The following is a 15,368-nucleotide window of genomic DNA, read 5'->3' on the forward strand; positions in this document are numbered from 1 at the left end:
GCCATTGTCTGATTTGTAATAGCCAAAAAATTTTTCCCAATCTGTAGGTTCTCTTTTTACTGTTTTGGTGAAGTATTTTGATGAATGTAAGTATTTAATTTTTTGAAGATCCCAGTTAGCTATCTTATCTTCTAGAGTTTGTATGTTGTTGGTTGTGGATTGTATCCTGTTAATGCCAGGTATTAGGGCCTCTAGCATTGATCCTGTTTTTTCTTCTATGAACTTTGTAGTTTTTGGCTTTATATTTAGGTCTTTGATCCATTTTGAATTAGTTTTTGTATACGGTGTGAGGTATGGGTCCTGTTTCATTTTTTTGCTGATGAACATCCAGTTTTGCCAGCACCATTTGTTAAAAGACTGTCTTTTCCCCATTTGATGGACTTTGGGCCCTTGTCAAAGATCAGTGACCATAGGTGGATGGATTTACATCTGGGCTCTCAATTTTGTTCCATTGGTCAATGTATCTGCTGTTGTACCAGTACCAGGCTGTTTTGACTACTGTAGCTGTATAATAGACTCTAAGGTCAGATAGTAGGAGTTTTCCTACTTTATTCTTCTTCTTCAATAGTGCTTTACTTAACCAGGGCTTCTTCCCTTTCCATATAAAGTAAATGGTAATTTTTTCCATCTGTTTAAAGAATGTTGTTGGTATTTGGATTGGGATTGCATTGTATTTGTAAATTGCTTTGGGTAGAATTGTCATTTTCACAATGTTGAGTCTATACCTATCCATGAGCATGGTATGTTTTTCCATTTATGTGTATCTCTTTTGGTTTCTTGCAGTAGAGTTTTGTAGTTTTCTTTGTATAGGTCTTTTATATCCGTGGTTAGATCTATTCCTAAGTGTTTTTTTTTTTTTTTTTTTAGGGGCTATTATAAATGGTATTGTTTTTGTGATTTCCTTTTCATCATTCTCTTTATTGATGTATAGGAATCCAACTGATTTTTGTATGTTTATCTTGTGTAATAGGATTTCTTATCCCCATCTTACCAATGAGTCAACTGAGACTCTGAAACGTTAAGAAACTTGCCCATGTTCACACAGCTAGAAAATGGCAGAGCTAAATTTTGCACTCCGTTTTGATTAGTCCAGGGGTCAGCAAGTTATGGCCCTTGGGCTAAATCCTGTCCTTTGCCTGTTTTTGTGTAAATTGTTGCATTGGAATAGAGCTGTGCTCATTCTATTATGTATTGACTGTGGCTGCTTTAGTGCTACAATAACAGCCTTGAGTAGCTGCAGTAGAAAACCTCTGGCCTACAAAGCCTAAATAAAGATATTTACTATCTGGCCCTTTGCAGAAAAAACTTGACAACCCCTAGTTTAGTTTCTTACTCCAGAGTCCTGCACCATCTAGTCAATTAGCATTTGACTACACTCCATTTGCATTGTTTTCTAAGAGAAGTTGTAGAGGTGTTTCAGTTTTATCTTCCCAACTAAATGGAATCTACCTTGGAACAGGGGCCCTTTTTATAATATCCAGGTCTTAGGACCTACTGTGTGCTGGCCTTGGTGACTACAAGCTGCTCCAGCCTCCCCAACTGATAGGTTATACATAGTAGGTGCTCAACCAAAACCTGGTGGGTTGATTTGCAGTACAGTTTCACCAAGATGATAAGAAGGGAAAATCTTCCTGGGGCACATCTAGCCAATGAAACCCCAACTCTGGGATTTTCCTGCCTAGAGAAAGCCCTTTCTCACTAAGCAAAAAGTCAGCCTGTCTGTCCCCAGACACAGGCAGCCCCCAGAGCTCACTAATTATAACAAGATCCTGCTACAGCCTCTCAGGGAGCAAGGCCTCATTTGGATTCCAATGTGAAATGAAATCAATCCCAATAATTTTATCTGTTTTTAAGGCAACCTGCTAAGCCCTTTCTCCCTGGTGATCTGATTTTCAACAGACCACAATTAGCCCGCTGGAGAACGCCATTGAGACCATGTCTGTGGCCAACGAGAAGATCCTAATGATGATAAACCAGTACCAGAATGATGAGAGCCTCCCCATTAACCCACTCTCCATGCTGCTGAATGGGATCGTGGACCCTGCTGTCATGGGAGGGTTCGCCAAGTACGAGAAGGTGAGGGCTCTGCGCTCCAGGCCCTGGCGAGGGCAGGAGAGTGGTGGGGACAGTGGGTAAGGGCCTGTGCAACTGATATCACTGATCTCATCTGGCTGTACTCGCCCCCTAAAGGATAATTCAGCTTGGTTGGACCTTATACACCTTTCAGAGTTTCTACAGCCTCGTGCCTTAACTGGGCTCCCGTCTCCTGCCCACCCTGCTTGCCACACCTTGTGCTGGAGCAGGAGGGAGCAGGGGTCACAGAGGACCCTTCTCCCACTGAGCTGATCCAGACACCTTCACTCAAGAAAGGCTTTGGGGTGGCTGTCAGCCAGGGCATAAAAGTGCAGGAACCACAAATCAGTGTACAGTTCATGACACTTGTGCAAACTCACCTCTTCCAGAGAGGATTTTGAAATGACTTAAACAAATGGAAAGAAATGAAAACCAGAATCTGTGAGAATTCAGAAGTGTTAGGAGATCAATTCTAAAGGGGAGTTATAATCCAAATATCCAGGTTATAAAGTCTCTCCAGAAAGTCCCACACTTTTGAGCCAGAGATTTCATTTTTGAGCCTCCTGGAATCCATGGCAAAAGGGGAAATATCATCAGTTATATGAGTTACATTATCCATCCATTGAGAGAAAAATACCAACTTCATAGTGCAGGGGGCGGGAGGTCATAGATTTTTCTGGTATTGAAATAGAAAAAAAATTCCTTACTTGATTTTCACCTAGGCCATATATTGTAGGGGTTATTGAGGTACAAAATGGACTTTTCATTCTAATAAATCTAACAGTGGGTTTCATATTATCTTCCCTATGTCATCCATTGATGGAAAACCAAGGCTATGACACAATAGTATAATTCAGGGACAGTAATGTGACTCATCAAATGGTTTTTAAATTAGTCTTTCCAGCTACCCTTTCACACCTCATATAATCATTATCAGTGATCCTATGTGCAGCCTTAAGAGGTGATATATTATACATATATGTGTGCACAGACTGAGGGCAAGAGCCCAGAAATAGCTAGGGAGCTGCCAGGATGGCATGGCAGTGAGGGAGGTGATGAAGTGAGCTAAACACCTACCAGGTGAAATTGGTCACTGAGTTCTTTTTGAGAGTTGTGTTCTCACATTTGAGTGGGTATCAGAATCTCCTGCAGGACTAGATGACACACAGATGCCCCTACCCCCCAGAGGTTCTGATTCAGCAGACCTGGGGTGGGCCCTGAGAATTTGCTTTTCTAACGAATTACCCCCCTGCCTCCACGCATCTGCCAGTTTGTTGCACTGTTGGGGGTTTGCATGTTGCTGTGATGCTGGAAGCTATGCCATCGGTATTCAGGTACCAGCAGGGCCACCCATGGCGGACAGGTTTCAGCTGAGCTTCCAGACTAAGACAGACTAGGAAAGGACCTGGCAGTCTACTTCTGAAAAGAATTAGCCAGTGAACACCTTATGAATAGCAGTGGAACATTGTCCAATATAGTGTCAGAAGATGAGCCCCTCAAGTTGGAAAGCCCTCAAAATACAACTGAGGAAGAGCTGCCTCCTTGAAGTAGAGTTGACCTTAATGACATGGATGGAGTCAAGCTTTCAGGACCTTCATTTGCTGATGTGGCAGGACTCAAAATAAGAAGAAACAGCTGCAAACATCCATTAATAATTGGGACATGGAATGTATGAAGTATGAATCTAGGAAAATTGGAAATCATCAAAAATGAAATGGAACGCATAAAAATTGATATCCTAGGCATTAGTGAGCTGAAGTGGACTGGTATTGGCCATTTTGAATTGGACAATCATATGGTCTATTGTGCCAGGAATGACAACTTGAAAAAGAATGGTGTAGTACAACGGGGTCAGTGATAGGATAATATCCATATACCTACAAGGAAGCCCAGTTAATATGATTATCATTCAAATTAATGCACCAACCACTAAGGCTAAAAAAAAAAAAAAAAAGGCTAAGGATGAAGAAATTGAAGATTTTTACCTACTTTGGCAGTCTGAAATTGATCAAACATGCAATCAGGATGCATTGATGATTACTAGTGATCGGAATGTGAAAGTTGGAAACGAAGAATCAGTAGCTGGAAAATATGGCCTTGGTGATAGAAATGATGCTGGAGATCACATGATAGAATTTTGCAACACCAATGACTTCTTCATCGCAAACAGCTTTTTTCACCAACATAAACAGTGACTAACATGGACCTTGCCAGATGGAATACACAGGAATGAAATTGACTACATCTGTGGAAACAGCTGATGGAAAAACTCAATGTCATGAGTCAGAACAAGGCCAGGGGCTGACTGCAGAAGAGACCATCAATTGTTCATATGCAAAGTTCAAGTTGAAACTGAAGAAGATTAGAACAAGTCCACAGGAGCCGAAGTACAACCTTGAGTATATCCCACCTGAATTTAGAGACCGTCTCAAGAATAGATTTGACGCATTGAACACTGTCATGGATTGAATTATGTCCCCCCAAAAATGTGTGTATTAACTTGGTTAGGCCATGACATATATATATGACAATATCATTAATATCACACGCAAGTAAAATTTCACTGAAGATCATTTAAAAGCAGCGGCAGTTTCTGTGGTTGTCCTCCATTTTGTGATTGCAATTTTACGTTAAAGAGGATTAGAGTGGGATTGTAACACCCTTAGCAGGTTACATCCCTGATCCAGTATAAAGGAAGTTTCCCTGGAGTGTGGCCTGCACCACCTTTTGTCTCTCAGAGATAAAAGGAAAGGGAAGCAAGCAGAGAGTGGGGGACCTCATACCACCAAGAAAGCAGTGTCGGGAGCAGAGCGCATCCTTTGGACCTGAAGTTCCTACGCTGAGATGCTCCCATACCAAGGGAAGATGGATGACAAGGGCCTTCCTTCAGAGCCGACAGAGAAAGAAAGCCTTCCTCTGGAGCTGACACCCTGAATTTGGACTTGTAATCTACTAGACTGTGAGAGAATAAATTTCTCTTTGTTAAAGCCATCCGCTTGTGATATTTCTGTTACAGCACCACTAGATGACTAAGACAAACACTAGTGCCTGAAGACCAGATGAGTTGTGGAATGATATCAAGGACATCATACATGAAGAAAGCAAGAGGTCACTAAAAATTTAGGAAAGAAAAGACCAAAATGGATGTCAGAAGAGACTCGGAAACTTGCTCTTGAACATTGAGTAGCTAAAGCAAAAGGAAAAAATGGTGAAGTGAAAGAGCTGAAGAGAAGATTTCAAAGGGTGGCTCCAGAAGACAAAGTAAAGTTTTATAATGTCATGTGCAAAGACCTGGAGATAAAAAACCAAAAGGGAAGAACACACTTGGCATTTCTCAAGCTGAAAGAACTGAAGAAAAAATTCAAGCCTCCAGTTGCAATACTGGAAAATTCTACAGAGAAAATATTAAGCAATGCAGGAACCATCAAAAGAAAATGAAAAGAATACACAGAGTCATCTTCCAAAAAGAACTGGTCAACGTTCAACCATTTCAGGAGGTAGCATATGATCAGGAACCAATGGTACTGAAGGAAGAGGTCCAAGGTGCACTGAAGGCATTGTTGAAAAACAAGGCTCCAGGAATTGAAGGGATACCAATTGAGATGCTTCAACAAAGGGATGGAACTCTGGAAGTGCTCACTTGTCTATGCCAAGAAATTTGGAAGACAGCTGCCTGGCCACCTGACTGGAAGAGGCCCATATTTATGCCTGTTCCCAAGAGAAGTGATCCAACTGAATGTGGAAATTATAGAAGAATATCATTAATATTACACGCAAGCAAAACTTTACTGAAGATCATTCAAAAGCAGCTGCAGCAGCCTATTGACAGGGAACTGCCAGAAATTCAAGCCAGATTCAGAAGAGGACATGGAACCAGGGATATCATGGCTAACGTCAGATGGATCCTGGCTGAAAGCAGAGAATACCAGAGAGACATTTATCTGTCTTTTATTGACTATGCAAAGGCATTTGACTGTGTGGATTATAACAAATTATGGCTATCATTGCGAAGAATGGGAATTCCAGAACACTTAATTGTGCTCATGAGGAACCTGTACATAGATCAAGAGGCAGTCGCTCAGACAGAACGAGGGGATACTGTATGGTTTAAAATCAGGAATGGTGTGTGTGAGGGTTGTGTCCTTTCACCACACTTATTCAATCTATGCTGAGTAAATAATCTGAGAAGCTGGACTATATGAAGAAGAACGGGGCACAAGGATTGGAGGAAGACTCATTAACAACCTGCGATATGCAGATGACACAACCTTGCTTGCTGAAAGTGAAGAGGACTTGAAGCACTTACTGATAAAGATCAAAGACCACAGCCATCAATATGGATTACACCTCAACAGAAAGACAATAAGAATCCTCACATATGGACCCATAAGCAACATCCTGATAAATGGAGAAAAGATTGACATTGTCCAGGATTTCATTTTATTTGGATCCACAATCAACACCCGTGGAAGCAGCAGTCAAGAAATCAAAAGACGCATTGAATTGGGCAAATCTGTTGCAAAAGACCTCTTTTAAAGTGTTGAAAAGCAAAGACATCACCTTGAAGACTAAGGTGCACCTGACCCAAGCCGTGGTGTTTTCAATCGCCTCATGCGCATGCAAAGAAGAATTGACATCTTTTGAATTGTGGTGTTGGGGAAGAATATTGAATATACCATGGACTGCCAAAAGAATAAACAAATCTCTCTCAGAAGAAGTACAACCAAAATGCTCCTTAGAAGCAAGGATGACGAGACTTCATCTCACACACTTTGGACTGTTATCAGGAGGGATCAGTCCCTAGGGAAGGACATCATGCTTGGTAAAGTAGAGGGTCAGCAAAAAGAGGAGGACCCTCAATGACATGGATTGACACAGTGGCTCCAACAATGGGCTCAAGCATAACGATTGTGAGGATGGTGCAGGACGGGGCAGCATTTCGTTTTGTTGTACACAGGGTCTCTATGAGTCAGAACCAACTCGAGGACACCTAACGACAACAAGCTCCCAGATGAAACTGATATGGCTGGAGGGTGAGGAGCACTGGGGCTGGAGGGGGAGGGATGTTGTGGCCCTTCCTAGTGAGAGCTGACTGGAGTCATCAAAAAGAGAAAATAATGTCATTCCATATGAGTCTCTGACTCTTGGAACATCCAAATACATGTACCTTCATTCCTGCCGGTCTCAAATGGAATCTTTTCCCAATGCCAGAGATATTGGTGCTAGGGACCACACCTAATGAACGGGAAACCACAAACTCTTGCCTGTCCTCCACAGGTCTTCTTTTCTGTTTTATTGTGGTAAAAAATATATATAGATATGTATATATATATACACACATATATTATTATAATATAATGAAATTTTCCATTTTAACCATTTTTAAGTGTACAATTCAGAAGCCCCTGGCTAATCTGCTTTGATCTCTATGCATTTCCCTATTCTAGATATTCCATGTAAGTGGGATCACACAATACTGGTCTTGTTATGTCTCCCCCCAGGCCTTCTTCACTGAGGAGTATGTCAGGGACCACCCTGAGGACCAGGACAAGCTGAACCACCTCAAAGACCTGATTGCATGGCAGGTAGGTGGGCATGGGGCTGAGGCAGGGCCTGGCCCTCCTCCTTCCTTTCCTCAGCCTCTGACTGACGTGGCCTAATTCACCATGCTCTCCTGCCCTTTGCCTTCTTACCCTGCATCACCCCTGCACAGGCGTATCCTGTAAGAGAGGTTTAGGGGACTGCACCCTTGGGTGCTGCACGGAGGATGCCTGACAACAATGTTGTGGGGCAGGTTGCTAACATGGCTTAATTTGTCATTGAATTCAGGACATGGCTTTTCACGGTGGGACTAAAAGGAACACTAGCCCCCCACAAATCCCTGCCACCTTCCCCCCACACCCAGCATGGGCCAATCATGTGAGAGAAGACTTGACCCCCACCGCCCCCCGCAGCTTTCCCTCCTTCTCCAGCTGACACATTTTGTTGCAGGTAATTCTCAGATGGATATCAGGTTTTGAAAATAATTGAGGTTTTTGTTTGGCTGGTTTTCAGCAAAAGGGCGTGCATTCTGCCACTAGCTACTCAGCCCTCTGGGTCCCAACCCAAGGACTTGGGAGGCTCAGTCCTTGCCTGTTTACTTGCTTTCCTCTGCATCCCTTCTCTCTGGTGTTTCTGCCTCTTCTATCCACGCTCCCCTTCTTTCTGACCTCCTTTCTTCCTTTCTCTGTCTTCCTCCCCCCACTTTAGAAGTTCTATGCTTCTGTCCCTTCCCTCTGTCTCTTGTGTTTCTCTGTACCCCCTCTTCTCCTCACATCCTACTCCTCTCCCTCTGCTTCTCTCCTCTCTCCGTTTCCCTTCCTCTCTCTCCCACTCCCTGCACTAGAAAGAATCTGCTAGGCCCTTCCCCTAGATAGCGGCTTTCCAAGGACAGGCTCTTCCTCCAGCCCTGCCACACTACCTCCTCATACCTGGGCAGTCTTGGGGACTACCCAGCCCTGCAGAGTACAGGGTGGGCTCCAGAGAGCAGTAGCTGGGGGAGGCAGGCAGGGCTGCTTGCAGCTGCCTGTCCTCCCTCACTCCCTTCTTGCCAGTCACTGCACAAAGAAGAGCAGCTTTTGTGGAAGGGAGTTTTTGTTTCTCTGGGGAAATCAGGGAATGAGAAGCATTGGGTACAGCCTCTTTTCTTAAAATAAGGATTCCTAATTCAGGTCCTTCTCTGCCTCTGCCAGTTTATGCAAAGTGAGGCTTTAAAGCAGAAACACCAAGCACTACACAGATGCACTTCCCTGAATGCATTTGGTATGTCTGGAATTTTCTCTCCCTTCTTTATGCCACCTGTGAAACTCAGATACCCCCAAGGTATCCTGCCTTCAGGGGTCACTGTGCTGCACCCAATAATGATACTTCTCCTTACTGCCACCATCAAGGGAACCAGAAAGGCCAGGCTTAGACTAGGTTCCCATCCTAGGATATTTCCAGGGGTGCCACAGGGAGGGCTAACATGTCACACAAATTCACTTAGGTGTTGGTGTCACTCTCAAGCCATGCCACTGCCCAGGGCCTCTCTGCTGGGTATCTCTTATCACCCGGAAATGGCTTCTCCATGTTATATCTACTGTACTCAAAGCATGCATGACCTGGGCCTCCCACCACAGCTCATACCAGGCTGTAACTTCTAAGGAAATTCCACCAGCCTCAGAGCTAAGAGATGGTAGCTACAAACAAAGAAGGAAGACTTTAAAAACTTATATTAGATGGTATCCCTTCTAAGGGCCATTAGCTAGGGCCTTCAGAGGGTGCCCCCTAGTGGCTACCAGCACCTTAGCACTGCACTCCATACCCACGTCACCATGTTATAGAGGCCCACTTAACCTTCCAAAGGTGGGGTGCCTGGACTCCCACCCAGAATCTAGGCCCGCTGCCTATGGGGCATTTAAATTCAAAAGATGCAGCCCTGCTCATAGTTAAAGGCAGACTTTTTAGAGTATTAAAAAAAAAAAAAGTGTATTACACAGGGCAAATTAGCTCCTCCTTGTCCATTCCAAGGAACACTTGTGGCACAGTGGTTAAAGTGCTCAGCTGTTAACCGAAAGGTCAGCAGTTTGAACCAACCAGCTGCTTTTTGGGAGAAAAATGTGGCAGTCTGCTTCCATGAAGATTACAGCCTTCTAAACCCAATGGGGCAGTTCTACTCTGTCCTATAGGGTCACTGTGAGTCAGAATCGACTCAGTGGCAGTGGGTTTGGTTTTTGGATCATTCCACTTCATTCATTCTTGTAATCTATATTTATGGAGCCCCTACTGTATCCCAGAGTGTCCCTTGGTGGTGCAAACTGTGTTTGACTGCTAACCTACAGGTTAGTGATTCAAACCCACCTAGTAGTACTGTGGAAGAAAAGGCATAGCGATCTGTTTCCATTAAGATCACAGCCAGGAAAATTCTGTAACACGTGGGTCACCATGAGTCGGCATCAACTCAACAGCAACTAACAAAACTATGTCCCAGGCACAGGGTGAGCCAACAGGGATATAGTGCTGGACTTTGGGGCCTGCTCTGTGTCTTCTGGGAGCTTAACTCTAGATTGGATCTTGGTTTTGTAAAGCCATTTATACACTTTGAATTTTCTGAAAACATGAGAGCCAAAAGGGAATGTACTCATACCTCTAGCAACCCAACAAATGCTGAAGCTTTCAAAGTACATTTTGTGCTCAAGATTTCACAGATTTCGAGGTCAATTTCTTCTTTCTTTTTAAAGTTTTTCTCTGTATTTATTGGAATGGAAAGATGTTTACAGCATATTCTTCTTTTAAACTTTTTATGGTGAAATAGTGTAAACAGAAAAGTACACAATACAGAATTATATATAGCTCATTGTTCACAAAGCATGCAGCCATGTGATGCAGACAGAATTCTGTAGCACCCGAGAAGCCCACCTCGGGCATCCTCGTAATCATTACCACCCTTCCCAAGGTTGGCACTCTCCTGCCTTTATAGTAATCATTTCCTTGCTTTTAAAAAATACCCTTACCACCCAAGCATACAGTCCTAAACTCTACCATTTACTTTTACTTGTTTTTTTACTTATATATAATTGGAATCACGTAGCGCATATTCTTTTGTGTCTAATTTCTTTCGCCAAATGTTGTGTTTGTGAAATTCATCCATTTTGTAGTTCATAGCTATCGTTGGTTCGTTTTTGTTGCTGTATATTACTCCATTGTATAACTATGCCAGAACAGGTTTATCTATTTTTCTGTTGATGGAGATTTGAGTTGATCCCAGTTTGGGGTTTTTATAAGTAATGCTTCTCTGAACATTCTTGTGTGTGTCCTTTTGGTGCACATACACGCATTTTCTGTTGGGTGTATAGCTAGGAGTGGAACTGCTGAGTCACAGTATGTCAGAATACGTGGCTTTAGCTGTTGTTGCAGTTAGGTGTTGTCAAGTCAATTCTGACTCATAGTGTCCCTTTGTATAACAGAACTAAATGTTGCTCGGTCTTGTGCCATCTTCACAGTCGTTGTTATGCTTGAGCCCATTGTTGCAGCCACTGTGTCAGTCCATCTCATTGAGGGTCTTCCTCTCTTTCACTGACCCTCTATTTTACAAAGCATGTCGTCCTTCTGCAGGGATTGGCCTCTCCTGATAACACGTCCAAAGTAGGCAATACAAAGTCTCGCCATCCTCGCTTCTAAGATTAAGGACTCTACTAATAGACTGTGTGTCTTTCTGGCTGTATTTCTTCCAAGACAGATTTGCTCATTCTTCTGACAGTCCATGGTATATTCAATATTCTTCTCCAACACTGTAATTCAAATGCGTCAACTCTTCTTCCGTCTCCCTTTTTCTTTGGGCTTTAGTGGAACCTGCCAAACTTCAATCACTACAGGTTAGTGTTGCCTGCTCTTGAACTCCATGTAAATGGAACTATATAGCCTGTACTATTTTTTTTTTTTTTTATAGGTTTGCTATGAGTCGGAATCGACTCGATGGCACTGGGTATAGGGTTGCTATGAGTGGGAATTGACTTGAAGGCAACAGGTTATTTTGTATCTAGCTTCTTTTTCTCAATGAGAAATGAATGAATGAACTGAGATTCATTCAGGTTGTTGCGTGTCTTTGCTTCTAAATATTACCCATTGTATGAGTGTACCATAACTTATTTATCCATTCTCCTGTTGGTGGACATTTGGGTTGTTTTCAGGTTTTGAGTTTTATGAATGAAGTTGCTGTGAACATTCTCATACTTGTCTTTTAGGGGGAAAAAGCACTCAACTCCCTCTTACCTGATTAAGATCCATGCCCTGGAGCAATCGAGCCAATGAAACATACTCCAAGTCAGAAAGAGTGAGAAAGCTTATTAAGGAGATGCATATATCACCAGGGACTCAGTAGCAACACAGTCTGTCTCTATGGAGTCCCAAAGAGCAGTTTTACATTAGAACTTACATAGAATCTTACAAGGGTTACAAGTGTCTTTGTAGTCCCCTGCCAGACATTTCTTTATTAGGCTAAAGACATAGGTATCTGATACCTGGGCTCCAACTTTCCTGTGGGGGTTGTATGCCACAGGTAGTCCCAGAACAAAAGATTATTTGCATCAGTTTAAAACAAAGAACAAAGTCCTTAACATTTGGTCAAAACAAAGTCATTAACAGAGGTATGTGAGGAGGCAGGCAGAGGAAGAACAACTTACAGGTTTATCTTGGCCCTAGAAAATTTTTTTTTTTTTAGTTATGTTAAGCTCTCAGTTGCCCATTTTGAAAAAGGAGAAAACATGCTGGGTGGTACTGGGGTCACATCCCTCAGCATGTACACAGTAGGAGAACTGCTGGATGATGCCCATTTAGCTTTACTCCAGGAAGTCAAAACTAAACCCTTTGCATCAAGTCAATTCCGACTCATGGGAACCCCATGTTTTACAGAGTAGAACTGCTTCATAGGGTTCTCAAGGCTGCAGCCTTTACAGAAACAGACAGCCACGGCCATGCCTTTCTTCTGCAACACCGCTGGGTAGGTTCAAACAACCAACCTTTAAGGTCAGTCGTTGTTAGATGCCGTTGAGTTGATTCCAAATCATGGCAATCCCATGTGTGCAGAGTAGAAATGTGCTCCCTGAGGTTTTCAAGGCTGTCACCTTTTGGCAGCAGATCACCAGGCCTGTTTTCTGAGGCTCCTCTGTGTGGGTTCGAACCACCAAACCTTTCTGTTACAGCATTTTAATGCAAATAACGCACGCCCTCTCCATTAGTTTGCCAACCACACCCTCCCCCATTGAGGTATTTTCAGAAATGTTGCTATGCTAATTTTTTACATGTTGCTGTAAAAAACAAATTAGCAGAGCTCACTTACAAAAATACCTCACAGGGGCAGGAAGCGGTTGACAAACAAATGTAGAAGGCACGCATTATTTTCGTAAAAATATGGTAGTACTTGAGCGCTTATCTATTTATGCCAGTCAGGGACTTTTTAGCATTACTACATACTAAGAAGTAATTTTCCAAAATGGCTGAACCAATTCACACTGTCAACACCTTGTAAGTGTCAGAGTTCCTCTATGTTCTCACCAACACTTGATTCTGTGATTCTTTAATTTTGGTCCTTCTGGTGGTTGTGTAGTGGTATCTCAGTTTAGTTTTAATTTAGTTTCCTTGATGAGCAGTAGTGTTGAGAATCTTTTCATATGCTTATTGGTCAATTTGATAATCCTTTTGTGATTGCTAGCTTTAATCTTTGGCGTATTTTATGAGTTGTTTGTCTTATTATTGATTTTTATAAGTTTACATATATTCTGGTTGTTGTTAGGTGCCCTCAAGTCGGTTCCAACTCACAGCAACCGTATGTACAACAGAACAAAACATTGCCCAGTCCTGTGCCATCCTCACAATCGTTATGCTTGAACCCATTGTTGTAGCCACTGTGTCCGTCCATCTCGTTGAGGGTCTTCCTCTTTTTTGCTCACTGTCTACTTTGCCAAGCATGATGCCCTTCTCAAGGGACTGCTCTCTCATGATAACATGATCAAAATTTGTGAGGTATGAAATATGAGACAAGAAATTTATTCTAGATATGAGTCATTGTTAAATGTATGTGTTGCAAATATCTTCTCTTGGTCTGTGGCTTGTCCTTTCACTTACGTAATGATGTATTTTGATGAACAGAAAATTTTAGCTTTGATGAAGTCTAGTTTATCAATTTCGTTTTATTTGTGCTTTTGTGTTTACTTGGAGAAATCTCTGCCTAACCCATGATCGTGACGATATTCACCTGTTTTATTCTGAAGTCTTACTGTTTTATCTTTCATATTTAGAGCTAAGATTCATCTTGACTAACATGAAGGAAAGGGCAGGTTTATTTTCCCGTGCAGGCTTCCAGTTACTCCAGTGCTGTTTGTTAAAGAGGCAATTATTTTCCCCAATGAATTACAGTAGCACTTTTGATATAAAATGGACATATGTGTGTTGGTCTATTTCTGGACTTCCTATTCTGTTCCATTGGTCTGTTTGTCCATCCTTCACCAACACCACACTTCTTTAATTACTGTAGCTTTATAATAAGTTTAAGGAACACGGCTGGCAGAGTGGTGATGGAACTCAGCTGCTAACCGAAAGGTTGGCAATTCAAAATTTGGTTGTGAGAGTACTGAGAAGTCATCGTTTTTCTTCAAGTTTGATTTGGCTTTTTTACCTTTGCATTTTCATATAAATTTTAAAATCAGCTTATCAATTTCCACACGCTCCCCCAAAACACATTGGAATTTTGACTAAAAACAAAACAAAACCAGTTACCATCAAGTCAGCTCTGATTAGTGGCAACCCCGTTGTGTCAGAGTAGAGCTGTGTGCCATGGAGTTTTCAGAGGCTGATTTTTCAGTAGATTTCCAGGCCTTTCTTCCAATGTGCCTCTGAGTGGACTCGAACTGTCAACCTTTCGGTTAGCAGCTGAGTGCTTAACTATTTGTGCCACCCAGGAATGTCCAGGATTTTGATTAGGAATATATTAAATATATAGATTTATTTGGGGAGAATTGATATCTTAACAATATTGAGTCATTTAATCCATGAATATGGTATATCTCTCAATTTGTTTAGTTATTTATTTACTTAATTACTCTCAGCAATGTTTGGTAGTTTTTGGTGTAGAGGTCTTGCACATTTTTTTATTAAATTTATTCCTAGGTGTTTTATATTCCTAATTCTGTTGTAGTTAGTATTGTCTTTTGCATTTCACTTTCCAATTGATAAAAACACAATTGATTTTTTCGTATGTTGACCTTATAGCCACCAAATTTGTTTATTAAGTGAATTCACTTAAATTCATTTATTAAGTCAAATTATTTGTAGATTCTTTTGGATTTTCTGTGTACACAATTAATATCATCTGTTAATATAGAATATTTTACTTCTTTTCCAATCTTTCTACCTTTTAATTATTTTTCTTGCCTTATTGCACTGATGAATAGAGGAGGTGAGAGCGTACATCCAAGTCCTCAGCATCAGGGCAAGAGAGCCATGGTTTAAATGGATTCCGTTCTATTCTGGGTTTGCTACTTTATTGTGAATGGGTTTTTAATTTTGCCAGATACCTTTTCCAAATCTACTGAGATGCTCATATTGTTTTTCTCCTTTATTCTGGTATTATATTAGTTGATTTTGGAATATTAAGTCAACCTTGCATATACATCTCACTTGGTTGTATATTATTATTTTGATATATAGCTGAATTCTGTTTGCTAAGATTTTTTTTTTTTTTTAGGATTTTTGCATCTATGCTCACAAGAGATATTAGGCTG

The 15,368-nt window shown here is 41.7% G+C and overlaps 1 protein-coding gene across 3 annotated transcripts in view; it reads left to right on the plus strand.

The window, feature by feature from the left end:
- Positions 1-15,368, plus strand: part of DOCK2 (dedicator of cytokinesis 2) — a 558,619-nt gene that overhangs the window by 533,088 nt on the left and 10,163 nt on the right. For 2 of the 3 annotated variants that reach the window (XM_010592406.3, XM_023551366.2), the window contains 2 exons: positions 1,900-2,076; positions 7,575-7,658. In XM_010592406.3, the coding sequence (XP_010590708.1) occupies positions 1,900-2,076; positions 7,575-7,658 (261 nt within the window). Of the gene's footprint in view, positions 1-1,899; positions 2,077-7,574; positions 7,659-7,902; positions 8,065-15,368 lie in introns of those variants that run through there. The other variant, XM_064279098.1, reaches the window with a different exon arrangement.

The sequence above is a fragment of the Loxodonta africana genome, chromosome 2 (assembly GCF_030014295.1).
Source record: "Loxodonta africana isolate mLoxAfr1 chromosome 2, mLoxAfr1.hap2, whole genome shotgun sequence".
NCBI lineage: Eukaryota > Metazoa > Chordata > Mammalia > Proboscidea > Elephantidae > Loxodonta > Loxodonta africana.